This window comes from Cottoperca gobio, chromosome 21, assembly GCF_900634415.1.
Source record: "Cottoperca gobio chromosome 21, fCotGob3.1, whole genome shotgun sequence".
NCBI classification, from domain to species: domain Eukaryota; kingdom Metazoa; phylum Chordata; class Actinopteri; order Perciformes; family Bovichtidae; genus Cottoperca; species Cottoperca gobio.
In genome coordinates this window covers 60,378-83,265 of record NC_041375.1, presented here as the reverse complement: position 1 = coordinate 83,265, position 22,888 = coordinate 60,378, and the positions used below count along the sequence as shown (strand labels likewise).

Genomic DNA, 22,888 nt, shown 5'->3' with positions numbered 1-22,888 from the left:
CATCAGGACGATGCACCTTCACTGTCGCGTCAGATTTTTGATTTCATTTTCTTTTAACTGACCCTGTCATGATCCATCGATCCATCGATCCATCTTGTCAGGTGACCGCGGCTCGAATTGACCGCGCAGATCATTCATGGCGTAAGATCGTAAAACGAACCTACGTAGCTACGCTACATCTACGCTAACTCAGGTCTATACTAGTCATTTTTAAACAGTTTGAGAAACACTTTAAACTTATAATATATTCATTTCAAATGTGACATTTTACCGATATACTCACTCTGGTGGTCCGCGGACCACTCTTGGAGAAAGACTGCTCTATGTGCAGAAACAACAGCGTAGATCCCTTCAGGCACATTGTTCATGTCTTGGGGGGTTTGGATAAACTCATTTGTCTCTGCAGCATCTGAACCTGGTGAAAGGCCTCCTGACGCTTTAACATTGCAGACACACCTCTGCACCTGGCAGATGTTCCAGTGAGTGTGAGTTATGTTTCTCTCTCAGCTGCTGAACACTGCAGATGTGCGTCCAGGGTTTTACTCTCTGGGGAGGAAAAACAGAAATACATAAAATATTAGTTTTGTTTGTTTGATTCTTACTCGTGTACATTTACACAACAATACTCCAGACATACATCTTTACATATATTCTCACATCTCCTCTCTGTTGCATGAGTTTGGATAGCATGAAGTTCAGTTTGGATTGCATGTTGATTTTTCCAGCAGTGCAGCTCATTCCTCTTCTTCATTTCATGGTTGGGGAGGGGGAGGAGGGGAGCTCCGTCCCTTTGAAGTGATGAAAGCTTTATATTGATCTATTACTCATACAATGCTTCATTTTTCTTTATAAAAACGACGTCTCCATTAAGACAAACAAGCGCAGGGATCAAAGCCACGTCCCAACAGGAAGCTACTTTCTGCAGATTGCCACCGGCACAAACAAGATGCACACAGATGCTCTTTGTTTTCCAAGACAGACACTGACCTTTTGAGCTGAGCCAGGTAATAGCATCAATTTAACGGAGAAGATTTGTGAGCGTCCTCTGCTCAGAGCTAATGCTTTCTCCAAAGCCTGGCAGGAGGGGTGTGTGTGTGTGTGAGGGGGGGTGTGTGTGTGCACAGGGACACCAGTCTGAAGTTGGTAATACGGGACAAACTATGTTTAAACTAATATAAACACGGCGAGCTTCAGCGGAGCTTAGCAGGATTTGGAAGCAGAGAGTCTTGTGGGGAAGATGGGACGGGAAGAATGTAGAAAAACATTTGCAGATGTGTGTGCTGAGCTCTGAGACGTTCTTCTTATTAATGCTACATCATACAATTATCTTTTAGTGTTCTTAAATACGTTGTGGCAACTGTGTGACAAGAAAATAATGAAATGACTTTGCACCTCATCCAACACCTTCGGGATGAAAAGCTTTCATGGCTTACATCAGCATCAAACTCTCCCTCAATATATTGTTTAGCAACTGTGTTAGACATTCGGCATGTCCAATCACTTAAAATAAGGTCATGTTACAGCTAAAGAAAGCACTGTCGGTATAAACTGCAAGTTTAAAGTTTTTAAATGTACTTTTGTGTTCTGTCCTTTGACTGGCTTTGTTTCTTTAACACTCGAGGCTCATGGGTATTGTAGTATTAGCAGAGCCGTCTGCACTCCACACTTTCTCTTAAATAAAGTTAAAATAACTCCAAGTGGTGGCCATAACATAAACCTTTAGAGTTGTTAGATTTTAAAGAAACTCACATGTTTATATTTAAAGTAACGTTGAAGAAATCATTAAAACAAACTTCTGCAACAAACTCTTCCTCTGTTGGATCTCCGGCTGCGAGTTTTATGGCTTTGACCTCTGTCCTGCTCTTGTGGGTGAACGGGATCAAATCACCTCATGATGTGTTGGCGTCCACATACCTTCGGTCATGTACCGTATCACATTAGCAGTGCGTGGTATCTTATAAATCACTCTCTGAATGTGGTTTCTGTGCTTTTAACCGTCTGCTGCACTGACACAGTCCTGTGCTGCTGAGCCATATGCTGCATGCTAATCCTCTTCACGTGTGTGCACGCCTAAGTGCATTTACGTTATGTCTTATTGAATTAAAGTTATGGCAGGGATTGCCTGAGGTCTGTGTGTGAAAAGCTGCAGACTCTGATCAGTCAGTCAGTAAATGTGTCGTTGCTCTGCCTTCTCTTTTTGCTCACATGATCAGCAGGTTTGTGATTTGTTGTGGAAGTGTTCTCCCCCCCCCCCCCCCTCTCTCTCTGCAAAGATGTCCCCCTCCCCCCGGCTCTCCCATCTTCCCCATCGCTCTCTCAATATCCAGCCAAGTCATGCAAAAGGCAAATAACATACAAACAGACGTAACTGTAAATGAACAAGATAAAGATCTAAACCATCTCGTCTACATTTTCCAAATAATCTGCGTCATCCATCTTTTCTGTGTGAAACAACAAAGACATGAAATGTTTCTTTAAAGAAAGCTCATAAAGTTGGACAAAGCTTCTCCACTCCTGTGTGTTACTGTGAGAACAGCACACAGTTAACGTCACATAAGTACAATAAGTGTACTCTCTCCCATGTGTAGTGCTGTATGTGTTCACTCAGCTCTCTGTCTCTGTCTGCAGGTTTGAGTGCAGCGAAGCTGCTGAAAGCCGGAGGATTGAGCCCTGTGGTGCTGGAGGCCAGGGATCGGGTCGGTGGACGCACCTTCACTGTGCGGGTGAGAACTGAACACAGCTGCACATACTACAAAACCTTTTGTGCAATATCATTTCTATTTGTTATGTAGATTCTCACAGATTCCAGAACAAGACACAGAGTTACGATGTTTCTCTTTTCTTTTTCAGAATAAGGAGACTAAGTGGGTGGACCTGGGTGGAGCTTACATCGGTCCAACTCAGAACCGCATCCTCCGATTGGCCAAAGAGTATGGCATCCAGACCTACAAAGTGAACGAGCAGGAGAGCCTGGTGCATTATGTCAACGTGAGTGTCCCGGCACCTGTGTGTGGATGTTAGGGTGGCAGACACGTAGATGACCTACAACGAGACCCTTCAGTGAACTCTTGTGTTATGAGCACATAATGTGCTGCATCAGCAGATACGCCCACATGACTCTGACACGACTCATAAAACTCAGGCTGTATAATAACAATTAGACAAATAAAAGCCTGATTAGATAATAATAATAAGAGAAGTGTCACGGTAACGGAGCGAGCTTTAATAAAACAAAGCTGAAACACTTAATAGTAACACAATAATAGTAAACAGACAAACCAGGTAGGCACGGTGTGTAGACACGGTGTAGACACGGTGTGTAGGCACGGTGTGTAGACACGGTGTAGACACGGGGTAGGCACGGTGTGTAGGCACGGTGTGTAGGCACGGTTTAGGCACAGTGTAGGCACGGTGTGTAGGCACGGTTTAGGCACAGTGTAGGCACGGTGTAGACACGGTGTAGGCACGGTGTAGACACGATGTAGACACGGTCTAAGTACAGTGTAGGCACGGTGTAGGCACGAGCAGGACACGAACAGGTTGAGCAGGACACAAGCAGGCAGATAACAGACACGTAACATGAACAACGATCCCACCAAGAACACTGAGACAGACAGGGATATATACACAGAAACTAATGAGGGGAACGAAACACAGCTGGGGAGAAAGACACAAGGACAGGAAGTAAAACAAGACACGACACAAGGGGGAGTGAAACTTCAAAATAAAACAGGAAACCAAAGTGCAAGACTGTGACAAGAAGACTTATTACCTTCAACACCACAATGTGTCATTGTGTACAGATTAAACTAATCAGATTAAAAATGTTAACTAGTGAGCACTAGCTGCTTGTTTCTCCTGTTTCCAGTCTTTATGCTAAGCTAAGCTAACTAACTGCTACATGGGAGAGGATCCTTATGCAGACACATTTTGGTGTTTCCTAAACACTCAACAAGTTACCAGTTTATTAGGTACACCTCTAATTATAAGTGTCGAGAAGGGCCTAATTCACGTGCTAATGCTCAAACAAACGCAGACGTTCCCTTAGACTGTAAATAGGAAATGTTTCTCATATGCTCAAAGCTGTAACTCAAACTGATTGGTAGTAATTAGACGTGGCAGACGAGCTGCTGTGAGATTCAAACACACAGCGGCTCGTAACCTCTGATCAATGCTACAGCAGTGTTGTTCCTCAGAGAGGATCGAGGCATTGTGCAGAAGACACCCACACACTGTGTTTCCTGTGACTTCTTGCATCCACCCTTCTCCTCTGCAGCATCAGTGACTGGTAATCTTTGCCTGGGGGTTTCTGTAATGCACTTTCTCTGTTCTCTGAGTGGTTGAATGGATATCAAAAGCAAACAAAGAAGGAAGGAAGAAAGAGGCCATCTTTGTTCCTGATCGTCTTTGCTCCATATCTCATTAGTGCGGGCGTACCGCTGTCCCTAACACAGTTGTGTTGCTCCACCTGATTTGATTTGCTGTTGCTGCCATGTCTCCTGGTCAAACTACCCTTACTGTAAATCACCGCCCTGCCTGGGGAGGCTGGCAGCTTTATGTGTGTGTGTGTGATACAGACAGAGCTTATCTCCACATGGACTGTGTTCAACTCATTGAATCATAACTTCAGAGATGGACTTTGAGCTACTTGCCTCAGGGTGTGGGCACACACTGACACGCACACACTTTCACTGCATTATATAGAAAGCTATCTCTAATACATGAGGGGGGGGGGGGAGCAGGTTATTACGAAACACCTCTCAATATAATGAAATCCAGCACAATTACACAGAATACTGCCTCATAAATCACCAGGAATCAACAACACGCGCTTCAAAAGTGATTTATTGCAGAGTTATTGTATTAGTTGCAGAATTTAAACTTTAAATAAAATTATAGAGGCATATAAGGCTTGTTAAGAGCAGTCTACACAGCGGTTATCACAGGTAGACAGCAAATATTCACCGCCATACTAGAAGGGTTTCCAGGGTCTGTAGGAGTTTTTCATTGTGTGTCCTGAAATCTGCCTACGCTCAAAGTCATGATTGTTTAATGACTGATGTGAAATGAGTTCTTGGTCCTGCAGATCAGCTGTCTTTCGCTCAAACTCAGTCGCCATGTCCCTCCAGCAAAAATAATAAAACAGATCTGCTGACGAAAAAGCTCTAAAAATGTTTAGTAGAGACACATTTTAGTGACAAACACATTGTGGCTGATTCATCAAAGAAGTATAAACTTAAAAGTCGAGATACAATAAAAGGTTGACTGTAAAATGTCTTCTCACTTCATCCAAATCACACAATCAGACACACATTTCATAGTTACACAGAATATTGGATTATGGTTTGCTTAAAGGGACAGTTTGGACACTTCCCCGGTTTGGAGAACAGACAGGAAGTAGCAGCAGGAAGCTAAGCTAACCAAAGCAAAACGTATTTTAGCCACTTAAACAAATCAATATCAGTGTAAGTGTACGTTATATTTATAATATGTCCACAGCTCTACCTTTCTGACGGGAACTGAAGACGTTATCTTTGCTCTCTTCGCAGCCACCAGACTCCATTGTAAAAACAGTCCCTTTAAGCTCTCAGAACACAGCAGACGCTGGTGTACCGCTGCCTCCATCACTCACTTAGTGTGTGTTGTTGTGGGACCAACGCTGGGCTTTCCCCGTCTGAAAGGGTTGTCTGATGGCAAAAGGTGAAGCGGTGAAAATATTCATAATTCATTCAGCATACACCTGCTGACCTCCATCTACTGTAGGTGACACACTGACTGTGGAGAAGTACCTCACACAACCACACCTACAAAACATCTGAACTATCCCTTTAATGTTTCTTGGGTCCATTTAAACATTCAAACAGTTTCATTGTGTTGCTATGAGGACTAATCCAGTGTAGCACTGATGTACCGTTGACTTGACCTACTTCAGCCGTGCTGTGAAATGTCACCAGCGTGATGTTTGACACTGACAGAGAATCTCCGGACGGCTCCAGTGATGTGAAGCCGTCATGTGAGCTCTGGATCCGTACGTGTGTGTGTGTGTGTGTGTGTGTGTGTGTGTGTGTGTGTGTGTGTGTGTGTGTGTGTGTGTGTGTGTGTGTGTGTGTGTGTGCCCTTGGCTACTATCTCTCAGATCCACTCAAAGACTCAGACTCACACGTGCCACTTGTAGCTTCCTGGCTGGTTTCCATGGCAGCATGCTTCATCAAAAGCTGCTCACCTCAGTGTGTGTGTGTGTGTGTGTGTGTGTGTGTGTGTGTGTGTGTGTGAGAGGAGCTCTGTTTCTGGTGTCACTGATTCCACAGCTGATGCAGCAAAACAATTTGAATCCCCATGACGATACTTAAAGAATGAGGCTGCACATGTTCTACATTTCGTCGCTAAGCTAACTAGCATGTGCATTATAGGACATGCTAGTTATGTATGTTGTACTGGTGATCTTAACAACTGTCAGGGAGGCGTAGACATGATAAAGTGACACGATGCTCGTCAGCTGACTAAAGGAACATGTGTGCAGAGACAACAACATGATGGCAGAACCTTTAACCGTGCATTCAGCATGTCACTGAATGTCAGAAAACGTCTCGATTATTAATAATTGCGATATTAACCCGCAATCATCAAAATATGCTTAATATTGCACTAAAACACAGACGATATCTTTACTTTTTGATGTGTATTGGATCACTACCTTTATATTTTCTTAGTGATTAATGTGTTTAAATTACTTCTTTTTTGTGCCATTTCTTGTGTAGTTAAATATTAAAATTACAAAAATGTTTGTTGGCCATAAAAATATTTTTGAATATATTTTTTATCATTGTTTCTCTAATGAATTTAATAGATTTCTTTGTGAAAATCAAACAATCAAACAATATTAAATAAGGTAATCATAACTATAAGGTCCCCCTGCATTATTCAATTATAAATAAGAAGTTCTTCCATTATAATTCCTGTATTTCCAGATATCCACAATTATCCTCATTATGGAAATTCACCACGATCAACTTATTGTTCGTGCTTTGCACTGATGTGCGATTGAATCCAATATCTTCCTATACAAAATATGCATAAACAATGTGACATTAAAAAACATCTAAATAATGCAAACCTTTCAGCGCTGCACAATACTTCATCCAATCAAGTGCCACCTTTTATTACCACCTTTGATTCCTGCATCTTCTCCCTCGTCAGCATGACAGAACTCCACATGGCATGTTCATGTTCGTCACCACATGACATTTTCAACATGTGTGTTGTTTGATTGTAAGTAGCTTTGGATTAGCCAAGAAGCGATTCAGAACAACAGACACAGCGTGTAAAAGTTTCCTGATCACTGCACAAGTACCAACAGAGGAAAACCTGTTGGATTAAATGTGCATTGATCTACAGTATATGAGGGCGTCTGCATTACTTCACAGGATAGTAGCGAGTAGTAAACCAGCATGTGTGCCAAGCCTTTGTGTAATTAGGGCTAGCTTTCAAGCGAAGCTAATCAGCTTTTCGAGTGGCAGATTGTAATCCAGAAGGCCAGCGCTGGTTTCCCTTATCAGCAAACTGCAGCTCTCAGCTGTGGATTTATTAATGAGCTATCTATCAGAGACATACTTTGATTAACTACTGGCCCCGGTTATCAGAGATTGACAAAGAGCGTGGGATTGTCCCTCGGCTCCTGCAGCCGAGAGCATTTTTGCACGTTCACGAGCAAATGACTTCGCTGTTTGTGATACTCCCTGATAAAAGAAGCATTGTGTGGTTGTGACATACTTAAGAACTTTATCTGCTTTTATGTGTCCTGTCGTCTAAATAATAAAAAGATTGCCTTTATCAGTCGCCTCGCTGGAGCCGTTTGAAGCAGGTGAACTTTGTGCACTCGATTCTATTTAATTGTCGTTAGTTTGTCTTTTTTTAAAGGTGAAGAAACTAAAGTTAAATGTTCATATTTAATCACAATATAAAGCACATTAATAGTGTGAAATGATTTGAAAAACAAACAATTATCACTGATATTGCAATTGGAATATGAGCCATGATATTGGAGGGAATTATATTTTCGTTTAAAAACATTAAAATGATTGTCAGTCGTTACGATGTGAGACAGTCGTTACGATGTGAGACAGTCGTTACGATGTGAGACAGTCGATACGATGTGAGACAGTCGTTGCGATGTGAGACAGTCGTTGCGATGTGAGACAGTCGATGCGATGTGAGACAGTCGATGCGATGTGAGACAGTCGTTGCGATGTGAGACAGTCGATGCGATGTGAGACAGTCGTTGCGATGTGAGACAGTCGATTCGATGTGAGACAGTCGTTGCGATGTGAGACAGTCGTTGCGATGTGAGACAGTCGATACGATGTGAGACAGTCGTTGCGATGTGAGACAGTCGATACGATGTGAGACAGTCGTTGCGATGTGAGACAGTCGTTGCGATGTGAGACAGTCGTTACGATGTGAGACAGTCGTTGCGATGTGAGACAGTCGTTACGATGTGAGACAGTCGTTGCGATGTGAGACAGTCGATGCGATGTGAGACAGTCGTTGCGATGTGAGACAGTCGTTGCGATGTGAGACAGTCGATACGATGTGAGACAGTCGTTGCGATGTGAGACAGTCGATGCGATGTGAGACAGTCGTTGCGATGTGAGACAGTCGTTGCGATGTGAGACAGTCGATACGATGTGAGACAGTCGTTGCGATGTGAGACAGTCGTTGCGATGTGAGACAGTCGATACAATGTGAGACAGTCGTTGCGATGTGAGACAGTCGATACGATGTGAGACAGTCGATGCGATGTGAGACAGTCGTTGCGATGTGAGACAGTCGATACGATGTGAGACAGTCGTTACGATGTGAGACAGTCGTTACGATGTGAGACAGTCGATACGATGTGAGACAGTCGATACGATGTGAGACAGTCGTTACGATGTGAGACAGTCGTTACGATGTGAGACAGTCGATACGATGTGAGACAGTCGTTGCGATGTGAGACAGTCGATACGATGTGAGACAGTCGTTACGATGTGAGACAGTTGTTACGATCGGTATGTTCGTGTGTCGGCTGTTATATAATATCTGACTGTCTTTATCTGTCTAAATAATACATAAAATATAACTATATCAAATGGCTTTTGTAAATCCATGGTGTGTTTGAGAAGTGGATAATAGTAGTAGAAGATAGTCTTGCAGAAGCTTGACAGACGAACACGTGGGCGGAGTTCACTCTTATCAGACATGAGGACTGAATCTCTGAATCAGCTGTAAAATGTTGCATAACCGGAGCTGCTGCTTCCTCCGCAGCTCTGATCACAGTCATCGTGACAAAGCACATTGGAGGTCAGAGGTCGAGTGCTCAGACACCAACACTTCCCCTTTAAACTACAGTTTACCAGTAGTGGATGTAACTAAGTATATTTCAAGTGCTGTACACATTTGTACAAACTTTCTACATTGTCACTTTATACTTCTACTCCACGACACTCCCTGTTTTTCTCCTCTTCACTTATTTGACTGCTTTAGTTTCTTTACAAATAAAGATTTTTGCACACAAAACATATGAAGAGTTTATAAAATATTATGGTTTTTTTATAAATGAAGCTACCCAACAACATATAGGCCTACATGTCTATCTCAAAACTCGTCAAAGTGCAGATAGAACTTGTTAACCCTCAGGTGACGGCATGTGCATTCAATGTGAGAAAATTAACTTTTTACTCAGCAAACTACACGTTATTAAAGTAGTAGTTTAACTACATGTTGCAGTACTACAACTACATTTATATTTTCATAGTGATTAAAGTAGTTAAATATTAAATGACAAAGATGTTGGGCCATAAAAGGAACTGTATATTTTTTATTTATCATTGCAAGTTAATTGATTTTTCTTTAAATATAAGTTAAATATTATTTTAGTGAGGAAGTTTTTGCCCACTTTTTTCCTGGCATGTGACTTTATATTATACTTTTTATAATTGTGTAACACATGTACGTTGTCAATTAGATATTAGATAAGTAGTTTGAAATACTTGTTCTATATTTTAACTATATTTCTGCGGTTCTACAGCTTTGCTGGAGTTCAACTTCTTCCCGTGTGAAATTGGAGCTTGCAAACGTTTCTGTATTTACGCAACTGGTGATTATAAGAATTTAGTTTTTAATATGTTGATGAATTTTATCCAACAGGGAAAGTCTTACCCGTTCAGAGGCTCCTTCCCGACCATGTGGAACCCCATCGTCTTGTTGGACTTCAACAACCTGTGGAGGACGATGGACGAGATGGGGAAGGAGGTAAAGCAACACTCCCTCTCGCTGCCTCTGCTTTGACTCTCCGCTCTGTGTCTCGTCTCATGTTCTGCTCCTCCTGTTTCAGATTCCCAGAGAGGCTCCCTGGAGAGCTCCCCATGCCGAGGAGTGGGACAAGATGACCATGCTGCAGCTCTTTGAGAAAATCTGCTGGACCAGGTAGCAGAGAAAAGGAGGAATTATATTACCAATCGTGCAAAGACTTTATTTATGTCTCTGAACCTCGTCAGATTCTTACATAACCTCCGGTACCTCAGCGTTAATTATACAAATCTTATGTTTAACTTTCAAACTACACACTGGTTAAAGAAAGAAGAGTTTATGTAGGATATTAGATATAATTGTGCACAAAGACAAAGAAGTATTTTCTCTAGAACATTTAAACAAACTGTTATTGAGTTATAACTGTTTGCCTTTATTTGAAGTACTGTCCGTCGCTTCGCCAAGCTGTTTGTCAACGTGAACGTGACCTCTGAACCCCACGAGGTGTCGGCTCTGTGGTTCCTCTGGTATGTGAAGCAGTGCGGAGGAACCATGAGGATCTTCTCCACCACCAACGGAGGACAGGTAGGTCTGTGTGTGAAGGCCACGTGTCCTCAAGCAAACGCTTCGTATCTTAAGAGTTTCTCTTTGGCGCTCTCATAAAAATATCAATGCTGACTTGTAGTTCCACACGGGACATGGACCGTGGTCTCCTGTGTTTGTCTGACCCATCCATTCCCCCCCGACTGTGTCGCTCTTTATACTGCGTCACCTGACCTCCTCAGAGGCTGCACGTCCTGGCTCACGATTACGTGGGTTACATATGAATTATATTGCATTACTTTTGGTAGGTGTAAGTATAAACAGCCTGGTGTGTGCAGGATCTATATTTGTACCTTCCAGCCACACATTTGAACTTGTGATCTACATCGAAGATTGTGAAGTGCATCTTTTAAAGAAAACTCAATAACGGAATAATCAATCTCAGTTGATGCCCAATTACCTTTCAGCTTTGCAGGAAATGTCTCTGCAGAAAGGGAACAGAGTTCAGTGCAGACAAGGACTTCAGCTCTCTGTAGCTGCAGAGATGCATTCACTCATGCAGAGCTGAGACTTTATCACAGTTTACCTCAGTGTGCTGCTCATCAGCATAATTATGAGCCTGACAAAAGCTGTTTTCTTGGAGCACATTCTGCCATCGTACTTTCTAAAGCTGAGTGCCTCTGTTGCCATGGTCACTGAGGAAGAGGGTTGTGTTTAGGTAAACAGAGGACGCTGCAGCCCGCTCTGTGGTCATTTCCCGTTTGCCAGACTTCAGTATTTAACCTCTTCCACCCCCTTCCCTACTATAATAGACCAATTTGTGTCTTTTTTTAGGGGGGATAGGGGATCTTTAGAGAAAGCAGGTCGACAGATTAATTTCAGATGCAGCTCAGCAACGTGTGTCCAGTTTTTTCTTGTCATAAATCTGTAATAAACATTGTGTTTCGGTTAGGCGCCTGTGTATAAGGCTTAGAACATTATAATCAAAGTATATGATCATCCACGTGTTGTTGCAGAAATGTTTGCTTGGTGCCAAATTGAACAATTCTTGGCCCCTCTCTTGACCAGTCTCTCCAGAACAGGCCTGGAGGAGGACACCATGATAAAATCCATTCTGTGATTTGGTATCAAAAACCTTTGACATTTGGAGATTTCTGCAAGAATTGCATGTTTCGGAGTTTGGATGGCCAGCACGTGTGCTGCAGAACTTATTGTATCGTTACATAGGAAGTTTCATGAGACTGTGTGGAGCTCACAGCAGCTCATTTTAAACGTTGAGATCAAGTTTATACAATGATCTCACTACAATGAGATGGCTGCTGTGAGGACTCACATCTTCACACGTGAAATCTAAAACTAATCCTGCTCCAGCCTCTTGAAGACAGTTATGTTGGCAGAGGACGCCTCAGGGAGTTCAGGAGGTTAAACGTGCACACTTGTTTATGGGTGCATGGATGAGGGTACAGTATACAAACAGTCATATGAGCTGATATTCTCTTTAGAGGAGGGGGTTGTGTAAGGCGTAAAGTGTTGCATATGGATGCACGTTTCGGTAATAAACTCATCTTTAATCACGCGAGACAAACACAGACGCACCTTGTTTCACAGCCACAACCCATTTTAGGTTTACCTCTGAATTTTCTGGCGACTGCCACGCAGATTTGTCCAAATACCACAGTGGAATGGACACAATGTGTTTCTAATCAAGGAGAAGAGAGAGATGTTGACACTAACCATATGGAAAAGGTTGCTGTCTATTTAATTTTGTTTATCAAAGCTTTGGCAGCACTTAATCTCTCCCCCCCCCTCAGTCCTCTCCGACATTCAGCCTTGGAAACACATTTTCCACTGTTGGTTTAAGATGTTGAAATTTGTAGTGAAGGAATCGGGGTAGATTGAGAAGAACCAGCGTGTAACCCCTGGATAAATCAAAATGTCTTATCAACTTGTCTCCTAAATGTCATTTTTATTAGCCTGGCAGAGTCGTTCTCTGAGCAGCATCCAAGCAATTTTACCAAATAAAATATGAGTCTGTCTTGGAAGCATATAAAAATCCCTTCCAGTGTTTCTGCATTGTGACTGACCGCCTGCTCTCTCCGTCCAACTCTGCAGGAGAGGAAGTTCGTCGGCGGCTCCAGTCAGATCAGTGAGTGCATGGCCGATGAGCTGGGAGAGCGAGTGAAGCTGCAGTCTCCGGTCTACAGGATCGATCAGACCGGAGACTCGGTGGTGGTGGAGACGTTGGACAAACAGACCTACAGAGTAAGAGCTGCTCATACTTTACCAACAACTGTATACTTCTTCTCCACTACATCTCAGAGTGAAATATTGTAGTTTTTATGTGTTAATTAGGAATTTAATGAGGGTTTTTGTTGGTGTTATTAATATCATTATTGATATAAAAAATAATAATTATTATTATGTAAATAGGAGTGATTTGAATCATTGACCAAAATGTGACAATGTTATAAAAAAAATTATAAAATAGTAATTACAAAAAAACGAGTGAGACCTGACTACAGAGAAAATAAAATACTAATAAATAATAACCTTTTGGAAATATAGCAATAAAATAGCTTAAGATTAAAATATACATACAAATAGAGTTTGACAAATCATAAATAAATGCTTTCTGGAATATCTTTGGCGTATGTATAAAAAGGAAATAAAAAAAAAAGTATATTTATGTAAAAGAGTCACACCTAAAATCAATAAAACCAATTATTTTTGATATCCCTATCTATAGATGTGTGTGAATGTTCTACTGTGTAAATCATTCCAAAATATCTGAAGGCTATTTTTCAATAATTAGTTTTTGAAGCAGTCCAGTATAGATGAATAGATAAAAGTGTACTGACTGATAGAAGACACAAAGATGGCTGCCATTTGGGTTGTCAGTAATACATGTAAGAGCTGAGGAATGTTTAAGGTTAGAGATCGGAGCATATAAACTATATCGCCATAATACAATACAGAGAAATAATGTTGCTTTCCTTTTCCTACAAAGTGTCTGTTTAGAAGAACCCTTGGACATATGTAGTTATGACCCCTGCCCCACGAGAAGAAATGTAACAATATACCTCCTCCACCAACACAGTCACTGGTAGTAATGTTCGGTGCTGCCATCTACTGGCAGCCTGCAGCCATGTGACGCAGCTCACACTGTCATATTTGTGTTTGCGTCCCCTCTTTTTTTAATGTTGCGTTCTTTGTCTCAGGCCAAGTACGTGATCGTGGCCACCCCTCCCGGTCTGAATCTGAAGATGCACTTCAACCCCGAGCTGCCGCCGCTGAGGAACCAGCTGATCCAGCGCGTCCCCATGGGCTCCGTCATCAAGTGCATGGTCTACTACAAAGAGAACTTCTGGAGGAAAAAGGGTATGCAGGAAGGGGAGAGACGGAGAGAGGGAATGCTGCAGTATTTCATCTTTTACACTTTGTGTCACACTCTTTGTTTCACACTCTTTATTTTACACTCTTTATTTTACTCTTTGTTTCACACTCTTTATTTTACACTCTTTATTTTACTCTTTGTTTCACACTCTTTGTTTTACACTCTTTATTTTACACTCTTTATTTTACTCTTTGTTTTACACTCTTTATTTTACACTCTTTATTTCACACTCTTTATTTTACACTCTTTATTTACACTCTTTATTTTACTCTTTGTTTTACACTCTTTATTTTACACTCTTTATTTTACACTCTTTATTTCACACTCTTTATTTTACTCTTTGTTTTACACTCTTTATTTTACACTCTTTATTTTACACTCTTTATTTCACACTCTTTATTTTACTCTTTGTTTCACACTCTTTATTTTACACTCTTTATTTACTCTTTGTTTTACACTCTTTATTTCACACTCTTTATTTTACACTCTTTATTTTACTCTTTGTTTTACACTCTTTGTTTCACACTCTTTGTTTCACACTCTTTGTTTTACACTCTTTGTTTCACACTCTTTATTTTACACTCTTTATTTTACACTCTTTATTTTACTCTTTGTTTTACACTCTTTATTTTACACTCTTTATTTTACACTCTTTATTTCACACTCTTTATTTTACTCTTTGTTTTACACTCTTTATTTTACACTCTTTATTTCACACTCTTTATTTTACTCTTTGTTTCACACTCTTTATTTTACACTCTTTATTTTACTCTTTGTTTTACACTCTTTATTTCACACTCTTTATTTTACACTCTTTATTTTACTCTTTGTTTTACACTCTTTGTTTCACACTCTTTGTTTCACACTCTTTGTTTCACACTCTTTGTTTTACACACTTTGTTTACACTCTTTATTTTACACTCTTTATTTTACTCTTTGTTTTACACTCTTTGTTTCACACTCTTTGTTTCACACTCTTTGTTTCACACTCTTTGTTTTACACACTTTGTTTACACTCTTTATTTACACTCTTTACTTCACACTCTTTGTTTTACTCTTTGTTTCACACTCTTTGTTTTACACTTTCTTTCACACACTTTGTTTCACACTCTTTGTTTCACACTCTTTGTTTTACACTTTCTTTCACACTCTTTATTTTACACTTTGTTTCACACACTTTGTTTTACACTCTTTGTTTCACACTCTTTGTTTCACACTCTTTGTTTCACACTCTTTATTTTACTCTTTGTTTCACACTCTTTATTTTACACTCTTTATTTTACACTCTTTGTTTACACACTTTGTTTCACACTCTATGTTTTACACTCTTTGTTTCACACTCTTTGTTTTACACACTTTGTTTACACACTTTGTTTCACACTCTTTGTGTCACACTCTTTGTTTCACACTCTTTGTTTACACTCTTTGTTTCACCCTCTTTGTTTTACACACTTTGTTTACACTCTTTGTTTCACACTCTTTGTTTCACACTCTTTGTTTTACTCTTTGTTTCACACTCTTTGTTTTACACTTTCTTTCACACTCTTTATTTTACACTTTGTTTCACACTCTTTGTTTCACAAACTTTGTTTTACACTCGTGTGTCACCAGGTTACTGTGGCAGTATGGTGATTGAGGAGGAAGGCGCTCCCATTGGTCTGACACTGGATGACACAAAGCCTGATGGGAGTGTACCTGCCATTATGGGGTGACTATATTAAATAAGATAATACTATTAATATATGGCCAAAAGTATGTGGACACCTGAACATTACACTCGTTCTAAAACCATGGGCTTAAAAGTCTGATAGTCATTATATAGTTTTCTTGTTGTCAACAAAAAATAATAATAATAAAGTTTGTTCTTAAAACCAGCGTTGCAAAGTTACAATGAACACATTAAACACAACAATAAAATACACAATAATGTTTGAATAACCAGGCAAGCATAAGGACAATGGATGATTACACTGTACTTTATTCTCAGAATAAAGTTCAGTGTAACTCAATAGTTAAGAACTGTGTTAGTCCTTCTCTTAATACTTTCTCATTTCCCTATCATGTATCAGTATCTGTGTGTCACAGTAAGTGTTTAATGGAAAAAGAAGTTGACAAACATATTTAGTCATTGTTTTCGACTAAACGCAATGGAGCTCTCTGGCACAGGGTAAGAAGATATATCAGGCTTTGATACATTCATTCATGTTTTGGTCTTTTCATGGGTTTTAAAGACAATAAGAAAAATATAGAATATGACAAGAAATATCGTTTAATATGATGCCTCCCCACCAAACTGGGAAAACCATTTCTTTATGGCTTCTATACACAGCAGAATTGAATTTGAAACAGGAACAGGCCTCCCCAAATTGTTTCCAAAATATCATTATATGATGTAGAATTAAGATTACACTTCACTAGAACAAAAACAGTGTGTCCCCATCTGGCCCTGTAGTGTGCACAAGTGTACCTGGAACTGCTTGTTGGCATTTCTTCTCATGGATAAAATGTATTTTCCCCCTCTCTTCCAGATTCATCCTTGCCCGCAAGTGCAGAAAGCTATCAGGGCTGACCAAAGAGGAGCGGTAAGTGCACGGTGGAGACGGCAGGTTAAAACTCTCACAGGCTGCAAGAAGTGGTTTCATCCAAACTGTTTTGTTGCGTTTCAGGCTGAAGAAGATCTGTGAGATCTACTCCAGAGTGCTGGGCTGCGAAGAGGCTCTGCATGTGAGTACAGGAATACAGACTAACACACAAAGTCACACACTGCTACAGTGGAACTGCGTCACTAGTTAAACCGTTCATGTGTCCACTTGTGTCCGTCAGCCGGTGCACTATGAGGAGAAGAACTGGTGTGAAGAGGAGTACTCTGGGGGCTGCTACACAGCCTATTTCCCCCCAGGAATCCTGACGCAGTATGGCAAGTGAGTCACACACACACACACACACACACACACACACACACACACACACACACACACACACGCTGAAGTTACTCAAAGGTAAATATTGTCTCCTGCAACCCTGTTTCTAAAATATAACGTTCCCATACAACTAAACAGTTTCCTTCTGGACTACGGTTTACGTTGTGAATTGAAACAAGACTACTATATTAGGTTTAGTAAAAGATCGTGGATTGGGTTAAACTAAGTTTGTCTGTTAGGTTACATACGTAAGTTAAGTGAGTTACGTGCATGAGGATGTAAGTTAAAGTATGTTACTGTTTTTGTATATTTGTGATGCGTCAAAAACAAACGTAAACTTAAATTGACAGATTGTGTCAGATGCTCACTATCTTTAATTAGTCCAAATTCTTGCTCCTTTTTTTAATTTCTGTTCTTGTTTGGGTAGAAAACCCCAATAATTTGACGCTAAATTACTTTGCTGTCCAACAAAAACTTGTATCCTCAACTTTGTTCATTTTCATGTGTCAAAAATTGCATTTTCATTCATCTTAAAAAGTATTTTTTATGTCCTTGACAGTGGACTGTTGTGGAGTCAGTCAGTGATTTAGACCATAAAAAAACTAAACCCGTAGCAATGAAAGTGAGTCCGAGGTTAAAGCTTCTTAAATCAGCTGATCCAGCGTCACAGCTGTTCAGGTGGGAGAAACGGAAACTTTAAATGAAAGATCAATTTACACAAATCAGTGTCATGCAGTAATGAAATGTATTTGCGTCTGGTTGCGTGCAGTAGATGTGGTCCGAGCAGAGTAACGTCAGTATATTAAGTTAAAGGCCACTTTTAAAGCGTATAAATCAGCTGATGCTCTGTAACCTCCGTGTCTTCTGTCTTCTCCTGTCTGCAGGGTGCTGAGGGAGCCGGTCGGCCGCTTGTACTTTGCAGGCACAGAGACGGCCACAGAGTGGAGCGGCTACATGGAGGGGGCGGTGCAGGCTGGAGAGAGAGCTGGCAGAGAGGTCAGAGGTCACCCCCAAACATCCCCAGATATTCAGAACATATAAGAGTTGAAAAAGCATATGCAGAATTTGCAGCATGTTTAAAGCGTCATCAACAGGTAACGCTGTGAAGTAATGCACAGCTGGCGTTCTTCACATCAGCTGTTGGCTCCTGATTAACAGTTGAGAGCAGCTCTCAGCCAATCAGAGAGCTGCTCTGTGTGTAGGACTTCAGAGAGGTGGAGAGCTGCACACACATCATCTGACTCTTCCTCCACTTCATGCAAACCTCAGTTCAGATTGACACGCTAAATGCAACACTAAATGCAACAAAGACTAATTTGGTTAAACCTCAACACAGTTCAACACACCGCTTCAGTGTGTTGTTTAATAGTTAATAACACAAAAGAACGCCGTCTATGCAACCGCCCAATCAGTTGACACACATGCTATTTATCAGCTGCTGTTTCCTAACACCTCTGCTCCTGATGATGGTTTTAAAACAACATACTTCTGTGCTTGTTGGAGTATCCTGTACGGGTAAATCTTTATGTTCCCAAGCTCTATAACATCCAAAAGTACTTAACCCTCGTGTTGTGCCACTAAGGGGCACGTCCCTTCTGTGTCCGCAGCTAAAAATCAAAAGGAAAATCTCATCAAACCAAATCTTTAAAAATGTGGTCAAATCTGACCAGCTGTGGACTTTGGTTATTAATAGTATGACGTGCAGCAATAAAACAATACAATGTTATCCACAGAATCACCCAGACTCATTGCTGTTGTTGTCTTTATAGAGTTATTGTTAAGCATTGTGCCAATAAAGATGAAGAAATAAGGAAATAAGGAAATAAGGAGACCTCTGTGGAGAATTCTGCTCCCGGTAAAAACCTCCTGAACTATGAACACTGACGAGAGAAGCTGACAGCAGTGATAAACTCCCATGATGCACCAGAACTCCAGCTTTTCCTGTTGTTTAGTTTGAGAGACCCCTAGTGGCAGTGTCGTGGGAAGTCTGAATCAAATCTTTATACAAATGACCAGTGAAGTAATAATGAAATGAAGATTCTTAAGAGAACAATTGTCTTGTCTTGAGTACAGAGGGGGGGGACACACACAAAAACATGCAAATCAGAAACTGCTCAGAGTAGTTGGGTGCACATAAAGAGTTATGATGGAGTTAAGAATCTGCAGTGGAAGGTACCTGACGCAGTGAAAGGTACCTGACGCAGTGAAAGGTACCTGACGCAGTGAAAGGTACCTGACGCTGTGGAAGGTACCTGACGCAGTGAAAGGTACCTGACGCAGTGAAAGGTACCTGACGCTGTGGAAGGTACCTGACGCAGTGAAAGGTACCTGACGCAGTGAAAGGTACCTGACGCAGTGAAAGGTACCTGACGCAGTGAAAGGTACCTGACGCTGTGGAAGGTACCTGACGCAGTGAAAGGTACCTGACGCAGTGGAAGGTACCTGACGCAGTGAAAGGTACCTGACGCTGTGGAAGGTACCTGACGCAGTGAAGGTACCTGACGCAGTGAAAGGTACCTGACGCTGTGGAAGGTACCTGACGCTGTGGAAGGTACCTGACGCAGTGAAAGGTTCCTGACGCAGTGGAAGGTACCTGACGCAGTGGAAGGTACCTGACGCAGTGAAAGGTACAGTGAAAGGTACCTGACGCAGTGAAGGTACCTGAACTCATCTACAATATATGCATATAAGAGCACAACCAGCATATCATGAAATGTACCATTACAGCAGAACATGACATATTGTGCGTTCTTCTGTTGCAGGTCATGTGTGCAATGAAGAAAATCGACAAGAGTCAGATCTGGCAGCCGGAGCCGGAGTCTGTGGTGAGGGAACTGTTTCTGAAGGTGTTTAAACTAAATTAAACTTGAATAAGAGTAACTTAAACTTCTCTCCTCCGACAGGAAGTCCCATCACACCCCTTTGTCACCAGCTTCTGGGAGAGAAATCTGCCTTCAGTCTGCGGCCTCTTCAAATTTGTGGGAGTCTCCGCCTTCCTGTCTGTCGGCGCCGCGGCCGGCCTGGTGGCCTACAGGAAGGGCCTCCTTCCCCGGAGCTAAAGCGCCCACACCGTCACCTCACTGCGTCTCAATAGACACTGTACTTCTAGTGCACTACTTTATGGCCCCAAACTACAAAGTAGTGAACTATGTCGGGTACAGGATGTAAGAAAGACACAAACACTAAAGCACCGTCATGAGATGCTAGTTTGAGTGAAGAAGTTTAAATCCACAATAAATCTGAGATTCAGATGTGAAACCAATGAAGGAAAAAGAACGGAATCAATTCTTAAAACGGAAATATAAATATACAGTATACATGTATTAATATTCCATACATTGCCAATGACATTCACATTCTTACTTACATGTGAGATTATTAACTCATCATGCTTTCTGTGTGTGTGTGTGTGTGTGTGTGTGTGTGTGTCTCTGTCTCTAATGCCCTCGGCTGATTTTAGGTGCTAATGTGTTGTGAGCAGCTGTTGAGAGATCAGTCACGTGCGAACAGACTGAAGTTGAGCTGCGACCTGCTGCAGACTCAGAGGAGGGTTCAGGACGAGGCTCGTGATATTGAGTTGTGTCTGTGCAGCTGATGCATCTTCTTCCTTGTGTGCCATAGAGTTCTATTGTTGTCCAATATCACACACTGTCGATCCGTCCAGCTGTAAACGCCGCTGCACCGAGCTCGTACTTGTTACCTGGTTTGTCAGTTTGGATTAAGGGGAAACCACCGTCTCAATTTTACTGGTAGGGAGTCGCACGGGTCGAGGACCAATTACACTTTGGAGTGAATCTGAATCACGGGGAAGATGCACGCTTTATGTTTCTGTGGTGTTCAGACTGGACTTCTTTGGGTGTGACAGTGTTGAGAGACAACAATTCTTTGTTAGTTGACATGAGATTTGTTGACGGTGAGAAAAGATGCACAAGAAGCCGTGTCCTGCGATTACAACGTGCGTTTAGAGGTGGTGTCGTGCTTCTCTTTGGGTAAATGTAATGGAAGCATTCGAATGTATTTTCTTCAGACTAGATAACAAACTGTTGCATTCTGATTCACAGACATATTTTAGATTAATATAGCTAACCAAAAACCACCACCTGGATTCTGCTGACATCATTGCACCAGATGATTAATTGTATTATCTACTTATAGAGAATCTAATGATGTAGTTTATGTGTTGTGCGTAACGTTTTGATTGAGCATAAAAAAAATTGCCTCGCGTTGGAATGAACTTCAGAAAACAGATGATTAAATGAGGGATTATTCACAGAAAGACGACGCAGACTTTTGGAGAAATTAAATCTATGTTTCACAACAAAACTGAGCTGACGACTCGCAGGAAATAGTAAATGTTGGCGACGCTGCAAGAACTTCAACAGCAACTCAGTGTTGGCGAGTAGGAAGCTAAAGAGTGTGTGCAGCTTTGTATGCCCACCGAGAGAATCATGCTGTTCTTGTCCCAAAGACTGGTGTGTGTGTGTGTGTGTGTGTGTGTGTGTGTGTGTGTGTGTGTGTGTGTGTGTGTGTGTGTTTGTGTGTGTAGTTATCTGTTGTGCCTTAATGGAAGTCGTAGTGTTTTTTGTCATTTCTCTCTCAAAGTGCCTGTGTGAGTCTTTACTCCAACCTAACCTTTAATCCAGAGCGCTGCAGGAGGGAGTCCGGTTCCTTTGTCTCAAATTCAATAAGGGGGTTTGGGGTTTTGAATGGGACTTGGATCAGATGCACTTCACACATTTGTAAATTTTGAAGCTTTTACGTGTCTTAAAGATATGATAACATATAGCCTACGCTTAGCTTTTTATTTCTGTTCGCGCCAGAATTTATTTTCCGCAATAATCCAATAGAAAAACCCCGTTGGCTTTGTGTCGAGGGAAGCAGCGGGACGCTAACAAGAACACGTCACCCTGCAGCGCTCTGTACAAGGATCGGCAGAACATCCCCACGTCCCTCTGCGTGTCCACAGCCTTTCATCTGGACACCTCCCTGTAATACCTGAGTTGTGTCCTCAGTATAAAGTCGACTCAGGTAAAGTCAGGTGTGTAAACACAGCGTGAGCTCAGACTGTTGGGTTGATCAAACTGCTTATCTCCAGTGAAGCCAAGTGTGTGTGTATGTGTGTGTTTTGTGATTGCAGTGCTTCACTATGTGTCTCCCCTTGTTGTGTGTGACGCCCCCTTGTGTCTCCAGCTGCTGACCTTCGACCTTTCATTCAGCACATGCACTGCTTTCACTCACGATTGGATGATGATGTCGCTCACATTTGAAACTTTTTCTCAAAAAATGTTTCTGACTTCAGAAAGCTGAAGTACGCAGACACAAAGTGCTCATCATCTGGAGACCTGAGACTGTCCCCCCGTCCCTGTTGTCCCCCCTGTGACCTGTTCTTTGGTGTCTTTGATTCCTCAAACAAAGCTGGTGATATTTAAAAAGAAAACAATGTGAAATAAATCTTTTACTCGTCTTAAAACGTTCCTGTGCATCATTTCAGTGAGTGTCTGGGGTGTGGACTCGTGTGTGCACTGAAGGCAGTTATCAGAGTGTGTGTGCAAAGATTTACATGGAATACTTCAGCTTATTATGGAAAAATGGAAAATCTGATGTATCTACATAGGAAAATAAATCCAGAAATGAGATCACAAATGGCTGATGTTTAGTGTATTTACTCACATAATGAGCAGTAAGTCAGGAACAATGCATCAACCCCTTCGGATTGAGAGGGCATGAAAACTAGCAATCATAA

The 22,888-nt window shown here is 41.4% G+C and overlaps 1 protein-coding gene across 1 annotated transcript in view; it reads left to right on the top strand.

Moving 5' to 3' along the window:
* The window catches only part of mao (monoamine oxidase), a 30,703-nt gene extending 8,088 nt beyond the window's left edge, over window positions 1-22,615 (top strand). The window contains exons 2-15 of the mRNA XM_029459557.1: window positions 2,629-2,723; window positions 2,851-2,988; window positions 10,186-10,290; window positions 10,373-10,464; window positions 10,731-10,872; window positions 12,943-13,092; window positions 14,049-14,208; window positions 15,836-15,932; window positions 16,753-16,806; window positions 16,891-16,948; window positions 17,048-17,145; window positions 18,030-18,141; window positions 19,908-19,970; window positions 20,049-22,615. Coding sequence (XP_029315417.1) covers window positions 2,629-2,723; window positions 2,851-2,988; window positions 10,186-10,290; window positions 10,373-10,464; window positions 10,731-10,872; window positions 12,943-13,092; window positions 14,049-14,208; window positions 15,836-15,932; window positions 16,753-16,806; window positions 16,891-16,948; window positions 17,048-17,145; window positions 18,030-18,141; window positions 19,908-19,970; window positions 20,049-20,204 — 1,520 coding nt within the window. The 3' untranslated portion in view covers window positions 20,205-22,615. The remainder of the gene's footprint in view (window positions 1-2,628; window positions 2,724-2,850; window positions 2,989-10,185; window positions 10,291-10,372; window positions 10,465-10,730; window positions 10,873-12,942; window positions 13,093-14,048; window positions 14,209-15,835; window positions 15,933-16,752; window positions 16,807-16,890; window positions 16,949-17,047; window positions 17,146-18,029; window positions 18,142-19,907; window positions 19,971-20,048) is intronic.
* Window positions 22,616-22,888: the final 273 nt, after the last annotated feature.